This window comes from Electrona antarctica, assembly GCF_951216825.1.
Source record: "Electrona antarctica genome assembly, chromosome: 21".
Lineage (NCBI taxonomy): Eukaryota > Metazoa > Chordata > Actinopteri > Myctophiformes > Myctophidae > Electrona > Electrona antarctica.
In genome coordinates this window covers 7,899,325-7,921,943 of record NC_136802.1, presented here as the reverse complement: position 1 = coordinate 7,921,943, position 22,619 = coordinate 7,899,325, and the positions used below count along the sequence as shown (strand labels likewise).

Genomic DNA, 22,619 nt, shown 5'->3' with positions numbered 1-22,619 from the left:
AACACCATTTGATGACATTTAGCCTCTCAGACCCATCTGAGCCACGGAACCACCATTTGATGACATTTAGCCTCTCAGACCCATTTGAGCCACGGACCACCATTTGATGACATTTAGCCTCTCAGACCCAAAACTTAGAAAATGTTGTTTTGTCCGTATTGATGTTGGTACCATTAGGAGAGATAACAGGCTGTATTGATGTTGGTACCATTAGGAGAGATAACAGGCTGTATTGATGTTGGTACCATTAGGAGAGATAACAGGCTGTATTGATGTTGGTACCATTAGGAGAGATAACAGGCTGTATTGATGTCGGTACCATTAGGAGAGATAACAGGCTGTATTGATGTCGGTACCATTAGGAGAGATAACAGGCTGTATTGATGTCGGTACCATTAGGAGAGATAACAGGCTGTATTGATGTTGGTACCATTAGGAGAGATAACAGGCTGTATTGATGTTGGTACCATTAGGAGAGATAACAGGCTGTATTGATGTTGGTACCATTAGGAGAGATAACAGGCTGTATTGATGTTGGTACCATTAGGAGAGATAACAGGCTGTATTGATGTTGGTACCATTAGGAGAGATAACAGGCTGTATTGATGTTGGTACCATTAGGAGAGATAACAGGCTGTATTGATGTTGGTACCATTAGGAGAGATAACAGGCTGTATTGATGTTGGTACCATTAGGAGAGATAACAGGCTGTATTGATGTTGGTACCATTAGGCACAGGCAAATGTTGATCAAAATAACAATTCTTCTACATTATCTAAATGTGACTTCTTGTAAATTAACTAATGCAGATGTTTAACAATGATTTAACTCTTGAGAGTGTACAATGAAACCAAATGGGTCCATTTGGTTTCATTGTACACTCTCAAGAGTTAAATATATAAGGGTTAAATATCTAATAAGGGTCCATTTGGTTACCAACTCTCCATCATTTAGCTGGGGACCACCTGGAACCCCCTCAAGGACCACTGGTTGAAAACCACTATAGCATTAGCAGCAGACAGCACAGTGGCCACAACACAATACAGATAGTCCAGGGGCTGAGTCACATTCTGGTACCACCTATGGTGACCGTAACATTTGTGTATTCCTGCATGTCTCTAGTTTATTATTTTGGTATGGTAACTGTTCCATTCAGTAGCTTAATGCCAGTTATCACCACTTATATGTGACTATACCATTAACAACCTATAGGCTATAAGGCAACATTGTCCACATTTCATTATGCTCTAAGTAGCATGTGACATGTCAAACTATGGGGGTTTTCATCATTCTGAATCCATTCCAAGCATTCGGTTTGCACAAAAAACACTCCTTGGCATAAATTCGACCATAGCCACTTGCCCAAATGTGCCCAAATGCTTCGTTCCGCCTCTCATCAAGCTCAGCCAATCATCGGAAGAAGGCTGTCCACCTGAGCACTATTTAAGAACTGCTATCAGCTGTGTGCGTTGGCAGTGTGTTAGAAAATGTCCATGGAGATGGTGGATGTGTGTGGTAGTTTGCTATCACCATGTTGTTGACCTACACACCCTTCTGGACTTTAATGATCGGTTTTGTTTGGTAAATGTTGAACTTTCTAGAAGGCTGTTAAAAGTTTCAGGGCAGCCTATGGTTGGTTGACTGATTGTCTGATTACTGCTAAGCACTTTGACTTGATGTGATTTGTTTGTAGAGCTACTGGCGCCAGCTTTTTGTAACAGTTTATTTTGATAGATATATATATATATATATATATATATATATATATATATATATATATATATATATAGGTTAGATCACTTGTAATTATTTATTTCATGTTAGGTAAGGTGGGGTGTACTTAAAGTTAGGTTAAGAGTGTTTATTGATTTACGCCATGCAGGGCTTATTTTGTGTGTCGGTTTAAGTTTAAAGTCATGTCTTGAAATATATACATTTATAAATACCATATATTGCAGTAAATCGAGTTTTGGCTTTTAAATGTAAATTGCACATGAACTCTTTAAAAATAACCTTATCAAAGGGCAGAAAATAAACAACGGTTCACTTTTCAGTCGCAATCCTTTATTCCCCCGAGACCTACAAGGATTGTAACAAATACACAGAACACAATGTTACCTGTACCCTTGGTATTCCCTAGGATCTAACACAATGTTACCTGTACCCTTGGTATTCCCTAGGATCTAACACAATGTTACCTGTACCCTTGGTATTCCCTAGGATCTAACACAATGTTACCTGTACCCTTGGTATTCCCTAGGATCTAACACAATGTTACCTGTACCCTTGGTATTCCCTAGGATCTAACACAATGTTACCTGTACCCTTGGTATTCCCTAGGATCTAACACAATGTTACCTGTACCCTTGGTATTCCCTAGGATCTAACACAATGTTACCTGTACCCTTGGTATTCCCTAGGATCTAACACAATGTTACCTGTACCCTTGGTATTCCCTAGGATCTAACACCATGTTACCTGTACCCTTGGTATTCCCTAGGATCTAACACAATGTTACCTGTACCCTTGGTATTCCCTAGGATCTAACACAATGTTACCTGTACCCTTGGTATTCCCTAGGATCTAACACAATGTTACCTGTACCCTTGGTATTCCCTAGGATCTAACACAATGTTACCTGTACCCTTGGTATTCCCTAGGATCTAACACAATGTTACCTGTACCCTTGGTATTCCCTAGGATCTAACACAATGTTACCTGTACCCTTGGTATTCCCTAGGATCTAACACAATGTTACCTGTACCCTTGGTATTCCCTAGGATCTAACACAATGTTACCTGTACCCTTGGTATTCCCTAGGATCTAACACAATGTTACCTGTACCCTTGGTATTCCCTAGGATCTAACACAATGTTACCTGTACCCTTGGTATTCCCTAGGATCTAACACAATGTTACCTGTCCTCTCCATTATAGTTACAGAGTGACCAAACGTGTCCCTTTGCATGGGACACACCCTCAGGCATCCCACAAACTGAGACCCTGTCCCACATTGTGACTGACAGGCATCAGTGTTCAAACTGAGACCCACATTGTGACTGACAGGCATCAGTGTTCAAATTGAGACCCTGTCCCACATGGTGACTGACAGGCATCAGTGTTCAAACTGAGACCCACATTGTGACTGGCAGGCATCAGTGTTCAAACTGAGACCCTGTCCCACATTGTGACTGACAGGCATCAGTGTTCAAATTGAGACCCTGTCCCACATTGTGACTGACAGGCATCAGTGTTCAAATTGAGACCCTGTCCCACATTGTGACTGACAGGCATCAGTGTTCAAACTGAGACCCTGTCCCACATTGTGACTGACACAATGATTTCATCTGATCTAACGTATTAAGACCTGAGGCTGATTCTACACATGAGTTCTAAATCAGTAGATCTCAAACGTTTTCAAGTCAAGGACACCCAGAATGATGTGTATTTGGCTGCGGCGGACCCCCCCCCCCCCCCCTGCTCCATCGGAAAATATGTTTCCAGGGACCCCCAGAAGAGAGGATTTGTGTTAAAATATACAACATTTTAATATGAATGCATTTTTCCAACACTCAACACTGAGGATTGTTCTAATAAACCTCGCAGCGTGGCACAAAGTGACGTGCTGTGAGCTTGTAGATCTGCTATGCTATAGATCTGCTATGCTGTAGATCTGCTATCCTATAGATCTGCTATGCTATAGATCTGCTATCCTATAGATCTGCTATCCTATAGATCTGCTATGCTATAGATCTGCTATACTAGAACCTCTGTTCTAAATCCTAAGAGTTTTCTGATAAAACTACATTGCTATCCAGTATATATAGGCCTATATATACGTTTAGCTGAACTGTAAAACCACACAGATCCTTTCCCAGTTCTAAAGGGTTGATAGAACTCACCAGTGATGGAAGCTGAGGTTCCACTGGCCATCCTGTCTACAGCTGTTGGTTGAACTGTAAAACATTAACATACAGTAAGTTACAATAATCTGCTGTTATTATAGGTTTGTTGTCATTACTGTTATATTGTTATATCACACATTGGACAATATAATGAATATAATATATTTACAGGTCTGTAACTCTGAGAGAGTACATATGGAACCAAATGGACCCTCACAGGTCTGTAACTCTGAGAGTACATATGGAACCAAATGGACCCTCACAGGTCTGTAACTCTGAGAGTACATATGGAACCAAATGGACCCTTATGGGTCTGTAACTCAGAGTACATATGGAACCAAATGGACCCTTATGGGTCTGTAACTCTGATAGAGTACATATGGAACCAAATGGGCCCTTATGGGTCTGTAACTCAGAGTACATATGGAACCAAATGGACCCTTATGGGTCTGTAACTCTGAGAGTACATATGGAACCAAATGGACCCTCACAGGTCTGTAACTCTGAGAGTACATATGGAACCAAATGGACCCTCACAGGTCTGTAACTCTGGCCTCTTTTCCACTATGGGGTGGAACAAGAACCTTCCAGAACCTGAACCTATTTTTTTTAGTTCTGGGTTTGTTTCCACAGCGCACAGCGCGGTACGGAACGGTTTCAGACGAGGTTCTCAGAACCTTTTGTCGGCCCTGCTTTTGAGGTAGTACTAAAACGGAGTTCTGGGAACCAATGGGCGGGGCCAGAAGCGCTGCTGCTCCCGATTGGTCGAGCAGCTGAGGCGAGGAGGACACGGAGACCAGAGGAGAAACGCTCAGCGCCATTTTAAAAAAACTACTGTGACAAGAACAACACAACAATAGTATAACAACTCAACCGTCCTAAAATGGCATTCAACGAGTCGGACGATGCAACGGAGTCGGACACATCACATTGGACAGATGAGGACGTGCAGGCTCTTATTTGTGTGTGGAGCGAAGAAAATATTTAGAAGGAGTTGGAAGGGTCTGTTCGGAACGAACAAGTTTATAGGAAAATTTCCCTTCGTCTGCGTGAGTTGGTCGGCGTGCGCACATTCACAAGTAAGCAGTGCCGTGAAAAAATAAAAAAACTGAAACAAGACTACAAGAAGATAAGAGACAACAATAATAAAAGTGGTGCCAAACGCAAAACCTCAAAATGGTACGATTCGTTGGATGCCATTTTAGGACCTCGGCCGGTGTTTGCGGGTTCCAGCAACGTGATGGAATCTGCAACAATGCTGTTGCAAGCAATAGCGAACGACACCGCCATCGACCAACCTGAACCAGGTATGTACAAACTACTAGCATATCATGTCGAACGTTAACGTGAATTGTCATTGTGATTATGTGGGACGGGGGGGTTCATTTTGGAGTGCAGCTGTGAATGGACTTCATCTGTTTGTACTATAGCCTACGTCCACTTTTGCTGTCATTTTTGAGTGGTGCTCCGCTCAGCTGTGTGTGTGTGTGTGTGTGTGTGTGTGTGTGTGTCTGGCTGTGTACCTGTGTCTCTGGCTGTGTCTCTGGCTGTGTCTCTGTGTCTCTGGCTGTGTCTCTGTGTCCCTGTGTCTCTGGCTGTGTACCTGTGTCTCTGGCTGTGTACCTGTGTCTCTGGCTGTGTACCTGTGTCTCTGTGTCTCTGGCTGTGTACCTGTGTCTCTGTGTCCCTGTGTCTCTGACTGTGTCCCTGGCTGTGTACCTGTGTCTCTGACTGTGTACCTGTGTCTCTGACTGTGTACCTGTGTCTCTGACTGTGTCCCTGGCTGTGTACCTGTGTCACTGTGTACCTGGCTGTGTCCCTACCTGTGTCCCTGTGCCTCTATGTACCTGTTAGCCCGTCTCCGGACCCCCCGGGTTGAGCTCCTTTGGACCTACCACGTAGGGTCCGGTCTCACCGGATTCAAGCGACATGGGATGCAATCTGATTTCCCCTGACTTAGCCCTGTGCTGCGGTGTGGGTGTCACGCTGACATATTCTAAACGAAGCATATGAACGCTATAGGAGACAACGAACCATCTGACCCCCCCCGCGAACGGCTCAGAAGCCGTTAAGTATTTTTAATGTTTGTACGACCGCTTTGGCAGCTCTGAAATTCTCTCTTCGGTCCCTCCTTGTTGACATCTCGGTTGGCTAGCTGCGCCTACGGTTGGCTAGCTGCGCCTACGAGGCGCGTAGGGAGGCGCTGCTAGCCAACCGAGATGCTGGAGGCGGTACAATGGGATGTCAACAAGAGAGAATTTCAGAGCTGCCAAAACGGTCGTACAAACATTAAAAATACTTAACGGCTTCTGTGCCGTTCGGGGGGGGGGTGAGAGGGTTCGTTGTATCCTATAGCGTCCATATGCTTCTTTTGGAATATGTCAGCGTGACACCCACACCGCAGCACTGGGGTAAGTCAGGGGAAATCAGATTGCATCCCATGTCGCTTGAATCCGGTGAGAAGGAACCCTACATAAAGTCATCAAAATGTCAGAAACTTTAACGTAGGGTTCCGAAAGGAGCTATGTACCTGTGTACCTGGCTGTGTCCCTGCCTCCCTGGCTGTGTACATGTGTCCCTGTGTACTTTCAACTTACATACATGTATACATACGTTACCTGTTACCCAACCAATATTGAAACCTATCGTAATTAATTACGTCACCATTGAGTTATAACCCGACTTTTGTATTTAATTTCAATGTTTTACAGAGAGGCTGAGATTTGACAGTTCGTAGCGATCGAGTAGGCACTCTTGCAGTTATAGTTATATCTGTACTGGCCTGGGCCACATTTCCCCTGCTGGTTTAATTTTACACTGTTTTCATTTGTCAGACACTTACGCAACCGACACAAGCACATCTTCACCTGCAAGTCCATTGCCTGCGACTGCTGCGAGTTCTGCTAACCCCTCTTCTCCTACTGATGGAGAAACGGGCACCAGCAGTGGTGGAAGCACAACACCAGGATCAGCTGCAACACGGCGTGGTAAGATTTAAACATGCATTTTCTTAAATCAAGGTGATATGTATTTTGGCCACCAGGTGCCAACCCCCATGTCAATTTGAAGTGTATTTTGAAGATTCTGCCACTAGGTAACACAACAAGCTAAAATAATGTCCCATGGGGTTCATTTAAACCCCTTCTGACAGAAATGTAGATCTAAAAATGTTTTGTTTTGCTTGTTTTGTTTGCAGGATATGTGTCAGACAGGGTTCAACTGAACCCCATGGGATATTGTTTCAGCCGGTTACCTGGCAGAATCTTAAAATGCACGCTTCACTGATTATTTAAAAATCACACCCATGTGAAGTGAGGGGCGCTAATATATTAACCCATTTAGGCCTGACGGCGAAATTTTAAAAATGTCTTAAAATGTTTTATATAGAAACCTCATGTTTCTATATCAGTGGTTCTCAATATTTCATGTCAAGGACCCCCGAAAATATGTGTAATTGGCCACTGACCCCCATCTGAAAATATGTAGTTCCAGGGACCCCCCCAAGAAGCAAAGATTTGAGTTAAAAACATTCGCTCTGAAAGAATATATATTCAAAGTTTTGGGCCACATTTTCACGATTTTTCAAAAATAGCAGACATACAAGCTCGTATGAGCTTGTACATCTGCTATATTTTCAATAGCTAAAGCATAACATAATGCTTAAAACACTAAAAGGGGTTCCCGCCCAAAATGGGTTAAAGTCTCTCATGTTGATTAGGTGATGTAATGGTGGCGTAAAACAAACATTCAATTCTCTTTATTGTTAATGGAATTTAATGTTTGTGTTAGGGACAAGATGATGTCAATTGTCCCTTCATTGTCAATGGCGTTTTTAAAACAAACATTGAACTAAAGACAAACATTAAACCTGTATATAGGACAAATATTAAATAGGGCTTAAGGGACAGTGCACTTTTATTCTGCCTATGAGGGCAGATTCTGCCAATGCATTTCAACGAGAATGGAGCGTGTGTGTTTTTGCGGATAAACAAAAAAAACACACGCTCCATTCCCATTGAAATGCATTGAATGTAGAATACAAGTGCGGTGTGACTGTGCCCCAACTGGTTAATTCATGTATTTTTGTCCCTTGAAATATCAAATAAGGGCTAATAATAGTGGTACAATGACCATCAAACATTGAATTGCATGAAATGAAATCAATCACACTTGTCTTTATTTATCTAGGGAAAAGACCTCGAGATGTCGAATTCATTGAGGCTATGAAATTGATGGAGCAAGAGAAGCAGGAACACGAGAGAGAGTTTCAGAGAGAGGAGCTGGCGCTGAAGGAACGTCAGTTTTCGATGACAATGGAGGCGATGGAAAAAGATGCTGCTGCACGTGTGGCGGTGATGGAAAAGGCCAGGATGGAAGAGGCTGCTCTGAGAGAGCAGGAAATAGCAATACGACAGCAGGAGGCTAGAGAGCTCTATGTTTTTGTCCAGATGATAACCGATGCCTTTATTCTGAGGAGACTTCTGTTTTGAGTGATTTTGGACAACCTCTAAGCATTGGGTTCAGTGTTCTCTGTACTTTGGGGTACATTCATTGTGAGTGTGTCCACTCAGAGCCACTTAGCCCATTTATTTATTTCTTTATTGAGGTTAATGTTGTGCCAAAAACAAAACCCGGAAATGGAGGGGAGAAAATGCGAGGTGACGTTTCAGAGTAAGCGTTCTTTATTTGCACAATTTATTTTCCTATGTTTGAGTGAGAATTGTTATACATTTGTTTTATTTTTGTTTGCTTTGTCCTCTGCTCTTAATTGTACTGTTGCTGCCAAAGTGTGTGTGTGTGTGTGTGTGTGTGTGTGTGTGTGTGTGTGTGTGTGTGTGTGTGTGTGTGTGTGTGTGTGTGTGTGTGTGTGTGTGTGTGTGTGTGTGTGTGTGTGTGTGTGTGTGTTTTGACATTCCCTCATTATTGTTACTATTATTATTACCATGTATTATATCATTATTTTTATTATATTTTCATTTGGCAACTTCAGAGGCATGTTGTGCACTATGAAAGTATTTTCTGTGTCAAAAGTTCTAATTGTAAGCCTATATGCAGTTACATATATACAGGAAACATGTATATTTAAGTGTATGGACCATGATTGTAAAGTATGAATGTTTTCAGATCTAAATGGAATATTTTGGTCAATGAAGAAAAACAGGGTGATGTTGTTGCGACTAGTTTTAAAATGGATATTTTTCTAAACGAACAAAAACTATAATAATAATAAAACCCACAGTTATCCCCGGTCCATCAACATGAACTCAATCTCTCTGTCGCTGTCTATGTGTATTTATATGTTTTAGATATAAAACACATTTATCCAGGAAGATGTATTAAATGTATTGTGTCTATGATGCAAGTTAACAAATTAGTGCTGTTGCCTTTGTTCGTTTGTTTTTGTTTGCGAGGTCTGCGTGCGTGCGTGCGTGTGTGAGATGGGGTAAATTCATTGAACAAATCAACAATGAAAATAGCTGATCTACAAGCTCCCCTATGACAAGCTCACAATGCGCGAAGTATTGTGACTGAGCGTAGATCGGCTATTTTCAAATGGCCAAAATGTATATAGGGCTGAAGTAGTCAATAGTAACTAAAGGTTTAAAATTATTGTAGTGGAGTAAAAGTACAATAAACTATGGAGGAAACTAGACTACTAGCCTGGGAGAAAAGAATGGGAAAGTCATGCATCGACTTCAAACATATAGCTGCACTAGGCCTACTACCACCTAACACATCAATCATTCATTGGGAATGTTAAGAGGGCCCACTTTTAAGCAGCTTTGTGGCAACATGTTGATGGGCATCTTCCACCAGCATGGACCCAGAGTAGTTTGAATGGAAATACACAGATCTATCAGGTCACTGAGCCCTACCAATATACCTGAAGATTATAAACTTGTATTTTATGGGAATTTTCCGTTTTAAGCATGAAGGGGCTAATCTAAAAAAAAAGCCCTATTTTGAAATCAAATAGCCTATTGTACATATCCACATTCATGGATAAACACTATAGAAAGTAAATTTGATGCATTTAGTTCTCAAAATATATATATTTTATGGGATGTGAGGGTTTTCGGGCATGAAGGGGTTAATATGCATTCATTAATAATGCATTAATCATAATAAATGAAATACACTGTGCATATCCACTGTAGAAAGCTAATTTGATGTATTCAGACCAAGTAGGTATATCTTGCATGAAATACCATAAAACTCTATTTTGGGTGGAATTTTTGTGTTTTGGACATTAAGGGGTTAAAAACAAAAAAATCACACCTGTGTGAAGTGAGGGGCGCTAATATATTAAAGTCTAACTCATGTTGAATAGGTGATGTAATGGTGATATAAAACAAACGGTGCCAACACAAATATTAAACGCCATCCTACTATAAATGCGCCACGTCTCTGTGTGTGTGTACGGTTGTAATGCACGTAACCCGAGAACCGTTTGACCCACCGACTTAACATTCAACACACGCGTTCCACACCCCCACAGGGAGTGCAGTGCCAGGTATCGAGTCGGTCAGACCCATGCGTGCGTATTAGTGCAGCCGTGCCTGGCAGCCGGCGAAAACTAGAGTTCTCAACAGGCCAGAAAATTAAGGCCCGACCCTACCTGGGCCCTCATCAAGCCCTGTACACTCAAGACACTGCCCCCGCTGCCACCCTTAGATCTCCATATATGGAGCTGACCTGTTCTGACATTCCATATGTTGATCTGACCTCATCAAACAGTGTACACTCAAGACATGCTCCATATATGGCCAGTACAGAATTCATTCCATATGTTTATCTGACCCCATGCCAAAGCACCAGCGCTCGCACAGCAGTCTGCTGTCACCAAGGCGGATGCGTGCACACGCTTCTCGCCCTTAGGGCGTCTTACTGGTTACAGTACTTTAACTAGAACTGCACTCTGTCGAGTGCCTACTTGCTTGTTGCACACAAGTAGGCCATAAAGTGCGCAAGCAGAGCGTGCAAGTACTGTCGACCGCTACAAACTGTCAAATCTCAGCTTCTCTGTGAAAGAACGTTTGAAATATTGCCTCTATGTGTATATGTAATTTGTAAGTTGATTAGCGGTATAATGTGGTTACTTTGCGTATGCCCTGTTTGATGCGTATGTATCGTAGCAGCATATGACGTCAGGGTATAACTGGTATAACTAGCTCTAGGGTGTAATTGGTTTTCGATGGTGACGTAATGACGATATGTTTTAGTGTCGGGAGGATTAAAGGTAATACCCCTATGTATACATGTATGTAATCTGACACCACTGCCATATCAAGCACAAGTAGTCATACGCTGGCACGGCGCATACACATCAAACAGCGACATACGCATCGAAGCACTGGACGAAAACTATTACTTGCGCGCTCTGCTTGCGCAAGTAATAAGTAAATGTAGTTACTTTCCACTACTGCTGACCAGAAATTAAAGACCCATAATTTAATAATAACCACTTAAACATGAATATCTCTGCATTGCATGCACTGACCCTACTCAGCAGAGGGGGGCCTATAGATAGTTCTGGGTTCTGGTTATATGGAAACGGAAGCAGAACTTGGTTCAGGAACTTAACGGGTTCTTGAAAGTTCTGGGTTCTGGTTACCGGTATATGGAAACGGAAGCAGAACTTGGTTCAGGAACTTAACAGGTTCTTGAAAGTTCTGGGTTCTGGTTACCGGTATATGGAAACGGAAGCAGAACTTGGTTCAGGAACTTAACAGGTTCTTGAAAGTTCTGGGTTCTGGTTATATGGAAATGGAAGCAGAACTTGGTTCAGGAACTTAACAGGTTCTTGAAAGTTCTGGGTTCTGGTTACCGGTATATGGAAACGGAAGCAGAACTTGGTTCAGGAACTTAACAGGTTCTTGAAAGTTCTGGGTTCTGGTTATATGGAAACGGAAGCAGAACTTGGTTCAGGAACTTAACAGGTTCTTGAAAGTTCTGGGTTCTGGTTATATGGAAACGGAAGCAGAACTTGGTTCAGGAACTTAACCGGTTCTTGAAAGTTCTGGGTTCTGGTTATATGGAAACGGAAGCAGAACTTGGTTCAGGAACTTAACCGGTTTCTGGTTATATGGAAACGGAAGCAGAACTTGGTTCTGCAACTACACAGGGTTCTTGGAAGTTCTGGGTCCTGGAAAGTTCTGGTTCTGGTTCTTGTTCCACCCCATAGTGGAAAAGAGGCCTCTGAGAGTACATATGGAACCAAATGGACCCTTATGGGTCTGTAACTCTGAGAGTACATATGGAACCAAATGGACCCTTATGGGTCTGTAACTCTGAGAGTACATATGGAACCAAATGGACCCTCATGGGTCTGTAACTCTGAGAGTACATATGGAACCAAATGGACCCTTATGGGTCTGTAACTCTGAGAGTACATATGGAACCAAATGGACCCTTATGGGTCTGTAACTCTGAGAGTACATATGGAACCAAATGGACCCTCACAGGTCTGTAACTCTGAGAGTACATATGGAACCAAATGGACCCTCACAGGTCTGTAACTCTGAGAGTACATATGGAACCAAATGGACCCTCACAGGTCTGTAACTCTGAGAGTACATATGGAACCAAATGGACCCTTATGGGTCTGTAACTCTGATAGAGTACATATGGAACCAAATGGACCCTTATGGGTCTGTAACTCTGAGTACATATGGAACCAAATGGACCCTTATGGGTCTGTAACTCTGAGAGTACATATGGAACCAAATGGACCCTCACAGGTCTGTAACTCTGAGAGAGTACATATGGAACCAAATGGACCCTAACAGGTCTGTAACTCTGAGAGTACATATGGAACCAAATGGACCCTCACAGGTCTGTAACTCTGAGAGTACATATGGAACCAAATGGACCCTCACAGGTCTGTAACTCTGAGAGTACATATGGAACCAAATGGACCCTCACAGGTCTGTAACTCTGAGAGTACATATGGAACCAAATGGACCCTAACAGGTCTGTAACTCTGAGAGTACATATGGAACCAAATGGACCCTCACAGGTCTGTAACTCTGAGAGTACATATGGAACCAAATGGACCCTCACAGGTCTGTAACTCTGAGAGTACATATGGAACCAAATGGACCCTCACAGGTCTGTAACTCTGAGAGTACATATGGAACCAAATGGACCCTCACAGGTCTGTAACTGTGAGAGTACATATGGAACCAAATGGACCCTCACAGGTCTGTAACTCTGAGAGTACATATGGAACCAAATGGACCCTTATGGGTCTGTAACTCTGAGAGTACATATGGAACCAAATGGACCCTCACAGGTCTGTAACTGTGAGAGTACATATGGAACCAAATGGACCCTCACAGGTCTGTAACTCTGAGAGTACATATGGAACCAAATGGACCCTCACAGGTCTGTAACTCTGAGAGTACATATGGAACCAAATGGACCCTCACAGGTCTGTAACTCTGAGAGTACATATGGAACCAAATGGACCCTCACAGGTCTGTAACTCTGAGAGTACATATGGAACCAAATGGACCCTAACAGGTCTGTAACTCTGAGAGTACATATGGAACCAAATGGACCCTTATGGGTCTGTAACTCTGAGAGTACATATGGAACCAAATGGACCCTCACAGGTCTGTAACTCTGAGAGTACATATGGAACCAAATGGACCCTCACAGGTCTGTAACTCTGAGAGTACATATGGAACCAAATGGACCCTCACAGGTCTGTAACTCTGAGAGTACATATGGAACCAAATGGACCCTCACAGGTCTGTAACTCTGAGAGTACATATGGAACCAAATGGACCCTCACAGGTCTGTAACTCTGAGAGTACATATGGAACCAAATGGACCCTCACAGGTCTGTAACTCTGAGAGTACATATGGAACCAAATGGACCCTCACAGGTCTGTAACTCTGAGAGTACATATGGAACCAAATGGACCCTCACAGGTCTGTAACTCTGAGAGTACATATGGAACCAAATGGACCCTCACAGGTCTGTAACTCTGAGAGTACATATGGAACCAAATGGACCCTCACAGGTCTGTAACTCTGAGAGTACATATGGAACCAAATGGACCCTCACAGGTCTGTAACTCTGAGAGTACATATGGAACTGATGGATCTGGTATGAACATGGACACGTATATACGTCAGTTGTTACTTTATAGACAGTTGACACACTGACTGTGCACAGGACAAACTGTAAGTTGAGACATGCAATACTGTGGTAACATAGAGTAAACTGCTTAGAGGTATTTACAATTAGGCTGTAAAGACGAAGCCTTTGTTAGAATGCTGTTAAACACCCCAGGGGGGTGACGGGGGTCAGTTCCTAAACGTAGGGACAGCTAGCTCCTATCTCAAGCTGCAAACTAACAGCTGTGTGTGTACAGAGAGCTCTCTGCTCTCCTTCAGAAAAGACATGAGTCTACAATGTATTTGTGCTCTAATCATTTAGACTGGTTAACAATACAGTTTGAACTATTTCATGTGTTCTGCATACTTCATATATAGTATAGATATTGAATTAGTCCCATTTGGTATAAAACGTATAGAGTGACACATGAGCTGCATGCCATGTGTCACTCCTCCTCCACCGGATTTTCCTGTGAAGGAAACATTCTGATTGGCTTTCACTATAGAGCATTTTAATAGAGCACAGCAGTGTAATTATTGAACTAAATAATAATAATCACAGCAGTGTAATTATTTAACTAAATATGCAGCTTAGTAAGACTGTAGGTATAGACCGTGTTCACGCACGCACGCACGCACAAAAGAGAGATTGTTTTCTCTCCGAGACCCAAACTAGAGAAATCACTTCACGCTGTGTTGTGAGCTCTCTGTAAGCACTGGACCAGGGCTAGCCGCCATTTTTATAATGGGATGAATCTAGAGTTGCAATACCCTCCATTGACTCCCCACTCATCATTTTGCGTTTGCGATCTGCTTGTCTTAAACGACGTTAAACTCACCAACATTGCAGCTGTAGTCCAAGCTTGAATTATTCTCTTTCAATCTGCCGAGCTTGTTTTTCATAAAAATCCCCCGTAGACATGTTATGAGCTACTTTCTGTCAAGAAATTCTGTGCAAGTGATTCTTTTTCTAAGTGCTGGAGTTTTGAAGCGCTCGTCGTAAGTCACTGAACGTCCCTGCATGCATCTGTTTCGCATTTGCACATAATGCAGGAGGCAGCAGCGCGACCCCTTAATACAAACGAGCGCTTCCAAACTCCAACATTTGTTCTTCTTGACAGAAAGTAGCTCATAACATGTCTACGGGGGATTTTTATGAAAAACAAGCTCGGCAGATTGAAAGAGAATAATTCAAGCTTGGACTACATAGCTGCAATGTTGGTGAGTTTAACGTCGTTTAAGACAAGCAGATCGCAAACGCAAAATGATGAGTGGGGAGTCAATGGAGGGTATTGCAACTCTAGATTCATCCCATTATAAAAAAATCTAGAGTTGCAAATTGCGGCTAGACCAGGGCTAGTTCTCAACCAGCCTCTCGAAAACACAAATAACCACATCAACGCTAAAGAGAGAGAGAGAGAGAGAACTTACACTTTAATAAAAGCGTGGACGAGGCCCCAAACGTATGACAATGGCCAGCACTCCGTTCTCATTGCATCCCTGTGGAAACCATGACACGTTGCCTACTAACAAATTATGATACAAATTACCCCAGTACAAATAACCGGAACCAAAGCAATACCTTTTCAGTGTGAGTTGCTAACTCCCTGCCTCCTCTCCTTTCCTCGTCGGAACGGACTGTCGTTCCTACGGGATACCGATTCAGTTTGGTTAACTAAACATACTGCATGTCACACTTAGCGATCTTACCCCTTAGGCGTCTTCCTCAGACTGAACCCTGCAAAGGAATATAAGCCAAGAAACCTGTTGAAGTTAGCTGCCATACTACTATTTGGCCAGGAGATGGGGCCGTTGCCCAGTGCCAGCCGTATTTGGAATAGATGGCCAAATAGCTAGCGGATGTTGACATCGGATTGAACCGGAAGTGAAAGTCGGCCAGGTCACATGTCTTATCTGGGCCTTTCTATACTAGCGATCCATTTTATTATCATAATTAAGTCAATCTAAGGTGTAATCAAGCGCCGAATATCGCATTTTTTATGAGCCATAATGCATATAGATACGGCTTGTGCGCGCGTGTGTGTGTGTGTGTGTGTGTGTGTGTGTGTGTGTGTGTGTGTGTGTGTGTGTGTGTGTGTGTGTGTGTGTGTGTGTGTGTGTGTGTGTGTGTTCTAATGACAGTAATGACATGATGTAACGACCTCACCTGGGACTATTTCAACCTGAATACACGTGTGACAGTGCACATGTGCGTCCGTGCGTGCGTGTGTGTGTGCATCTTGGGTGCGTGCGTGCGTGCGCGTGCGTCCTCTGAGGTGTCATTATATACAGTGTGTGTCTCTGAGGACACAGAGAGATGAAACAACAACATCCTCCCACAGGGAATTCAACCCTCAACCCTGACACTGCTGCTGTCTCACACACAGCAGGCAGGCAGGCAGACAGACAGGCAGGCAGACAGACAGACAGACAGGCAGGCAGGCAGGCAGTGGATCAGGGGTAGAGTGGCCGGTTGGGAACCGCAATGTTCCCAGTTCGATCCCTGTGGGCTCCCCCAGAGTTAGTGTGGAAGTGTCCTTGAGCAAGACTCCTAATTGCTCCTGATGTGCAGGTTGGTGCCTTGCATGGTTTCCACCTCCACCATCGGTGTGTGAACTGTGAATATGTCCAGAATCAATCTATGTATGGGCGGCTGTGGCTCAGGAGGTAGAGCAGGTCGTCCAATGATCCCTGGGTCGGCGGTTCGAATCCCGGCTCCTCCTGTCCACATGTCGAAGTGTCCTTGGGCAAGACACTGAACCCTAAATTGCCTCCAATGAGTTGGTCGGTGTAAGCTTGCCACCATTGGTGTGTGAATGTGGGAAGTGAGGACGCTGGCGTCGACTGTTCGCCGCTTCACCTCCCAATGTATGAATGAATGAACCATTGTAAAGCGCTTTGAGCACTTGGAAAAGCGCTATAAAAATGCAATTCATTATGTAACGCTTTGGATAGAAACGCTATATAAATGCACCATCTATCTATCTGTATGTTTCTCAGGAGTTCTTTGAGCATGCTCAGTGTCTGTGGGAGGATGAAGGAGTGAAGTCTTGTTATGAACGCAACAACGAGTACCAACTGATAGACTGTGCTCAATAGTAAGAATGCACGCACGCACGCACGCACCAAATGGACCTTTTTGGTTCCACTTGTACACTCTGAGTTAGTTACACACAGGGTAATTTGGAACCCATGCCCTCAAGGACTATTTAAGACCCACTGGTGTAGCAGAGGGTTTCCAGTGAGCCAACATGCACAACAGCAGCACCAGGACTCTGTTTGACCAGAATGGAACAGAGCCTTCATTAGTATCATTAACACTGACTCTGTTTGACCAGAATGGAACAGAGCCTTCATTAGCATCATTAACACTGACTCTGTTTGACCAGAATGGAACAGAGCCTTCATTAGCATCATTAACACTGACTCTGTTTGACCAGAATGGAACAGAGCCTTCATTAGCATCATTAACACTGACTCTGTTTGACCAGAATGGAACAGAGCCTTCATTAGCATCATTAACACTGACTCTGTTTGACCAGAATAGGAACAGAGCCTTCATTAGCGTCATTAACACTGACTCTGTTTGACCAGAATGGAACAGAGCCTTCATTAGCATCATTAACACTGACTCTGTTTGACCAGAATAGGAACAGAGCCTTCATTAGCATCATTAACACTGACTCTGTTTAACCAGAATGGAACAGAGCCTTCATTAGCATCATTAACACTGACTCCGTTTGACCAGAATGGAACAGAGCCTTCATTAGCATCATTAACACTGACTCTGTTTGACCAGAATGGAACAGAGCCTTCATTAGCATCATTAACACTGACTCTGTTTGACCAGAATGGAACAGAGCCTTCATTAGCATCATTAACACCGACTCTGTTTGACCAGAATGGAACAGAGCCTTCATTAGCATCATTAACACCGACTCTGTTTGACCAGAATGGAACAGAGCCTTCATTAGCATCATTAACACCGACTCTGTTTGACCAGAATGGAACAGAGCCTTCATTAGCATCATTAACACTGACTCTGTTTGACCAGAATGGAATAGAGCCTTCATTAGCATCATTAACACTGACTCTGTTTGACCAGAATGGAACAGAGCCTTCATTAGCATCATTAACACTGACTCTGTTTGACCAGAATGGAACAGAGCCTTCATTAGCATCATTAACACTGACTCTGTTTGACCAGAATGGAACAGAGCCTTCATTAGCATCATTAACACTGACTCTGTTTGACCAGAATGGAACAGAGCCTTCATTAGCATCATTAACACTGACTCTGTTTGACCAGAATGGAACAGAGCCTTCATTAGCATCATTAACACTGACTCTGTTTGACCAGAATAGGAACAGAGCCTTCATTAGCGTCATTAACACTGACTCTGTTTGACCAGAATGGAACAGAGCCTTCATTAGCATCATTAACACTGACTCTGTTTGACCAGAATAGGAACAGAGCCTTCATTAGCATCATTAACACTGTAAGAGCCATTTGAGCCACCATATTGTTTTCCATGGTTCATTCAAGTTGCCAATCTAGGTTGCCATGGTTACAGGGAGGGAGGGTATTTAACCCTGGCCCTAATTAGTATCAGGTGTTGCCAGTGGCAGAGGTAAACCAGTTTTTGACTGTGTTCATGAGGGCTGGTGATCTGTATCCTGTGCGTTTGATGATTTATGTTATGTTTGTTTTATATGACAAAGTAGAGGACTTTGAGCACTATAATAAATATAATTTAACTTCTACTCAACGGACACTTTTGGACATCAGTTATTTTGATCACACGTCTGAACTTCCTCGGCAGCCAGTATCACCCAAGTATAGGGACTTGGGCGTTACAGTAGGTCAAAAACTGCCTCAGTTCAAGAAGATTTGTTTATAGGGAACAAGTCGGACTACAAGCGAGGTTCGTTTTGGACACGCACGGACAAGGCGTGTGTGACACTGTGTGTTGGCGTGGAGCGGACTGATCGTCCACTGCTCTACAAACAAGTTCTGCTGACTGCTGCTGTTACCTGAAGCAAGCGATTGATTGCCACCCGGAGCTACAGGGGTGCCACCGGGGACGTCATCACTTCAGCAGGCCAGCCGAGATCGGGTCGGTACTGGACCGAGCCGCAAAGACACAGAACATATTTTGCGCTGACCACCGTCAGCGCCGTGGTTAGTGTTTATCCAGCGGCGCACTGGGCGCAGGCAGCGCTCAACAGTAACAACAATGGAGCATGTGCACGCACTATTAACTCTTAACTGTGTGACCATCTGAACACTGAACATTGATGTTTATTTCATTCATGGGCGACGGGGAGGCGCTATCTTGCGCTGGTAAACAGCCAAAGAATGACAATGTGCTTCAACTTGAGTCTGGTGTCAGTGGGGCTGTCACCAGAAAACTCATGGTCACAAGGACGCCAGAAGAAGCGTTGTCTGACAAGTTGGAAAGTTTGCAGTCATTCAATGATGAACAATATATAAAAGAGGCAAAAGATGCATTTTGTGAATTCATGAGTGTGATTGATGCCAACAATGATACAATATGGAACAAAGCTAAAGATCTAAGTTATGATCATTTTAGTGATGAAATGGACAAGTGGTTGTATGGTCCAAATTATTGCCATGATGATGATGATGATGATGATGTGATCGACATTGAGGTTTCTGTTGCCACAAATCACTGTGACAAAGATGACGATGTCATATTTGATGTTGAAGCTTGTGTTGCCCAATTCTGTGACAAAGACTATGGGTGTGAGTGCGAGGCTCCAAGGCCACAGGAGATGCAGGCAGAGCAAGATGCCACCATGACTAACAGCTTGACTGAAGAATCAGCTGTCACAAAGAGACTGAGTAGAGTGGTGACCGAGCCACTTGGTGCAGAAAGGAGTCCATCCTTCTCGTTCTCTACAGCTCCGGCCATGAAGGCTGCCAAGGGAGAGGCAGCAGCTCCACGACCCAAGAAGACCGGCCCCAGCATCACTGAGCTGGTCGTCGAGGCCGTGTCCGCCTCAGGCTCCAAGGAATGGAGCAACATGTCCCTGGCTGCCGTCAAGAAGGTGGCAGCTAAAAGCTCGAAAGGGAGAAAGAGAGAAAAATGGCAGAGCCAAAGAAAGGGAAAGAAAAGATGGCAAAGCTCAAACGGGAGGAAAAGAAGATGGGAGAGCTCAAGAAAGAAACGTATAAAAGACTTGAGTTTAAGCAGGTGACAGGTCTGACTCAGTCATTCATCCCCTCTCTGAAATCTGCTTGTTTGTAAAACTGTAAAACTGAAATGAATATGAGTTGCCTTAAATGATTTGTATTTTGTATTTTTTGTTTTTTTTAAATTGCTCTTTCTTGTATGCCAGTAGCAATTAGGGGTGGGTGTGTAAGAGCCATTTGAGCCACCATATTGTTTTCCATGGTTCATTCAAGTTGCCAATCTAGGTTGCCATGGTTACAGGGAGGGAGGGTATTTAACCCTGGCCCTAATTAGTATCAGGTGTTGCCAGTGGCAGAGGTAAACCAGTTTTTGACTGTGTTCATGAGGGCTGGTGATCTGTATCCTGTGCGTTTGATGATTTATGTTATGTTTGTTTTATATGACAAAGTAGAGGACTTTGAGCACTATAATAAATATAATTTAACTTCTACTCAACGGACACTTTTGGACATCAGTTATTTTGATCACACGTCTGAACTTCCTCGGCAGCCAGTATCACCCAAGTATAGGGACTTGGGCGTTACAAACACTAACTCTGTTTAACCAGAATGGAACAGAGCCTTCATTAGCATCATTAACACTGACTCCGTTTGACCAGAATGGAACAGAGCCTTCATTAGCATCATTAACACTGACTCTGTTTGACCAGAATGGAACAGAGCCTTCATTAGCATCATTAACACTGACTCTGTTTGACCAGAATGGAACAGAGCCTTCATTAGCATCATTAACACCGACTCTGTTTGACCAGAATGGAACAGAGCCTTCATTAGCATCATTAACACCGACTCTGTTTGACCAGAATGGAACAGAGCCTTCATTAGCATCATTAACACTGACTCTGTTTGACCAGAATGGAACAGAGCCTTCATTAGCATCATTAACACTGACTCTGTTTGACCAGAATGGAATAGAGCCTTCATTAGCATCATTAACACTGACTCTGTTTGACCAGAATGGAACAGAGCCTTTGTGTGCATAGTCTATTCAATGTGTGTGTGTGTGTGTGTGTGTGTGTGTGTGTGTGTGTGTGTGTGTGTGTGTGTTTGTGTGTGTGTGTGTGTGTGTGTGTGTGTGTGTGTGTGTGTGTGGGGCACGCACGCACGTCAGTTTCCTGAACAGGTTGGATCCCGTACGGAGGAGTGACTACTCCCCCACTGACCAGGTGATGAACTACAGTATAATATTAACCACTAACAGAGTAATTAAAATACGTCTACAATGTCATCATTTAGTCCTATAGTAGACCCTTGAGGGAGGGGTGTGTGTGTGTGTGTGTGTGTGTGTGTGTGTGTTCTGTTTAGGCCTAATAATCAATGATGGGACTAATCAACTGATATGTAACTATTATTCATAACACATGAATAGTTATACTAGCTATAGTTCAATAGTTCATATTATGAATATCTGCCCCGATGCCACCATAATAATAATAATAATTCTCTCTGCAGGACTTGCTGCGTTGCAGAGTTTTGACTTCGGGGATTTTTGAGACTCGTTTTCAGGTCGATAAAGTCAACTTCCAGTAAGTTTCAACCTCCTGGACCGAAAATAGACCAATGATTTGTTTTCCAAACATTGAGACAAACAATAATCATAATTCACAGATTTACGTACAGATCCCCTTTTTTTGGTTCATTCTATGTCCTCCTGTGTGTGTGTTGGCTGGGACAGCCGCTCCCTAGCTTGCTAGACTTGTGTATATCGTTGCTATACTTGATCATTTGTGACCACATTTGACCAAGGGACTTTTTTAATTTTCGTTTTTTTAATGTCATATGAAAGCAGGAAATCATAGCTTCAAATTGAGATTTGGTTGTTCAGTTTGACCCACCTGTTATAGAGTTGCCTAATGTCGAGTTGAGAAAACAGGCTTGAAAAGGTTCACTTATGTGGTATCTAACATTACACCTATAGCTACATGTACATGTTTTAAATGTTTTTTTTGTGGCTTTCGCCTTTGTTTTATTTTAATGGAGGGACAGACAGTTGGCTGACAGGAAATGGGGGGAAGACATGCAATAAAGGCTGTCGAGATCGGGAGTCGAACCCGCGGCACACTGCCAGACTGGATTACCAGCCAAGGTGCCTGGACCATTGAGCCATGGCCCAGGCCTACATGTACATGTTTAAGCATTTATTTCATTTGAGCCACGGTCCACCATTTGATGACATTCTTTGCCTCAAAACTAAAGAACATTTTGTTGTCGTATTGTTTTGTCCACAATTCCTTTGCTGGGTACCTATGGTACCGTACCATAAGGAGGTACCTATGGTACCGTACCATAAGGAGAGAACAGGTACCTATGGTACCGTACCATAAGGAGGTACCTATGGTACCGTACCATAAGGAGAGAACAGGTACCTAT

At 43.2% G+C, this 22,619-nt stretch overlaps 1 protein-coding gene across 1 annotated transcript in view; it reads left to right on the top strand.

Annotated features, from left to right (window-relative positions):
• Positions 1 to 14,003: 14,003 nt before the first annotated feature.
• The window catches only part of LOC306913734 (guanine nucleotide-binding protein G(olf) subunit alpha-like), a gene marked incomplete at both ends in the record, with an annotated part of 12,221 nt that continues 3,605 nt past the window's right edge, over positions 14,004 to 22,619 (top strand). Inside the window, 4 exons of the mRNA XM_079490546.1 lie at positions 14,004 to 14,021; positions 17,033 to 17,130; positions 21,361 to 21,415; positions 21,702 to 21,775. Coding sequence (XP_079346672.1) covers positions 14,004 to 14,021; positions 17,033 to 17,130; positions 21,361 to 21,415; positions 21,702 to 21,775 — 245 coding nt within the window. The remainder of the gene's footprint in view (positions 14,022 to 17,032; positions 17,131 to 21,360; positions 21,416 to 21,701; positions 21,776 to 22,619) is intronic.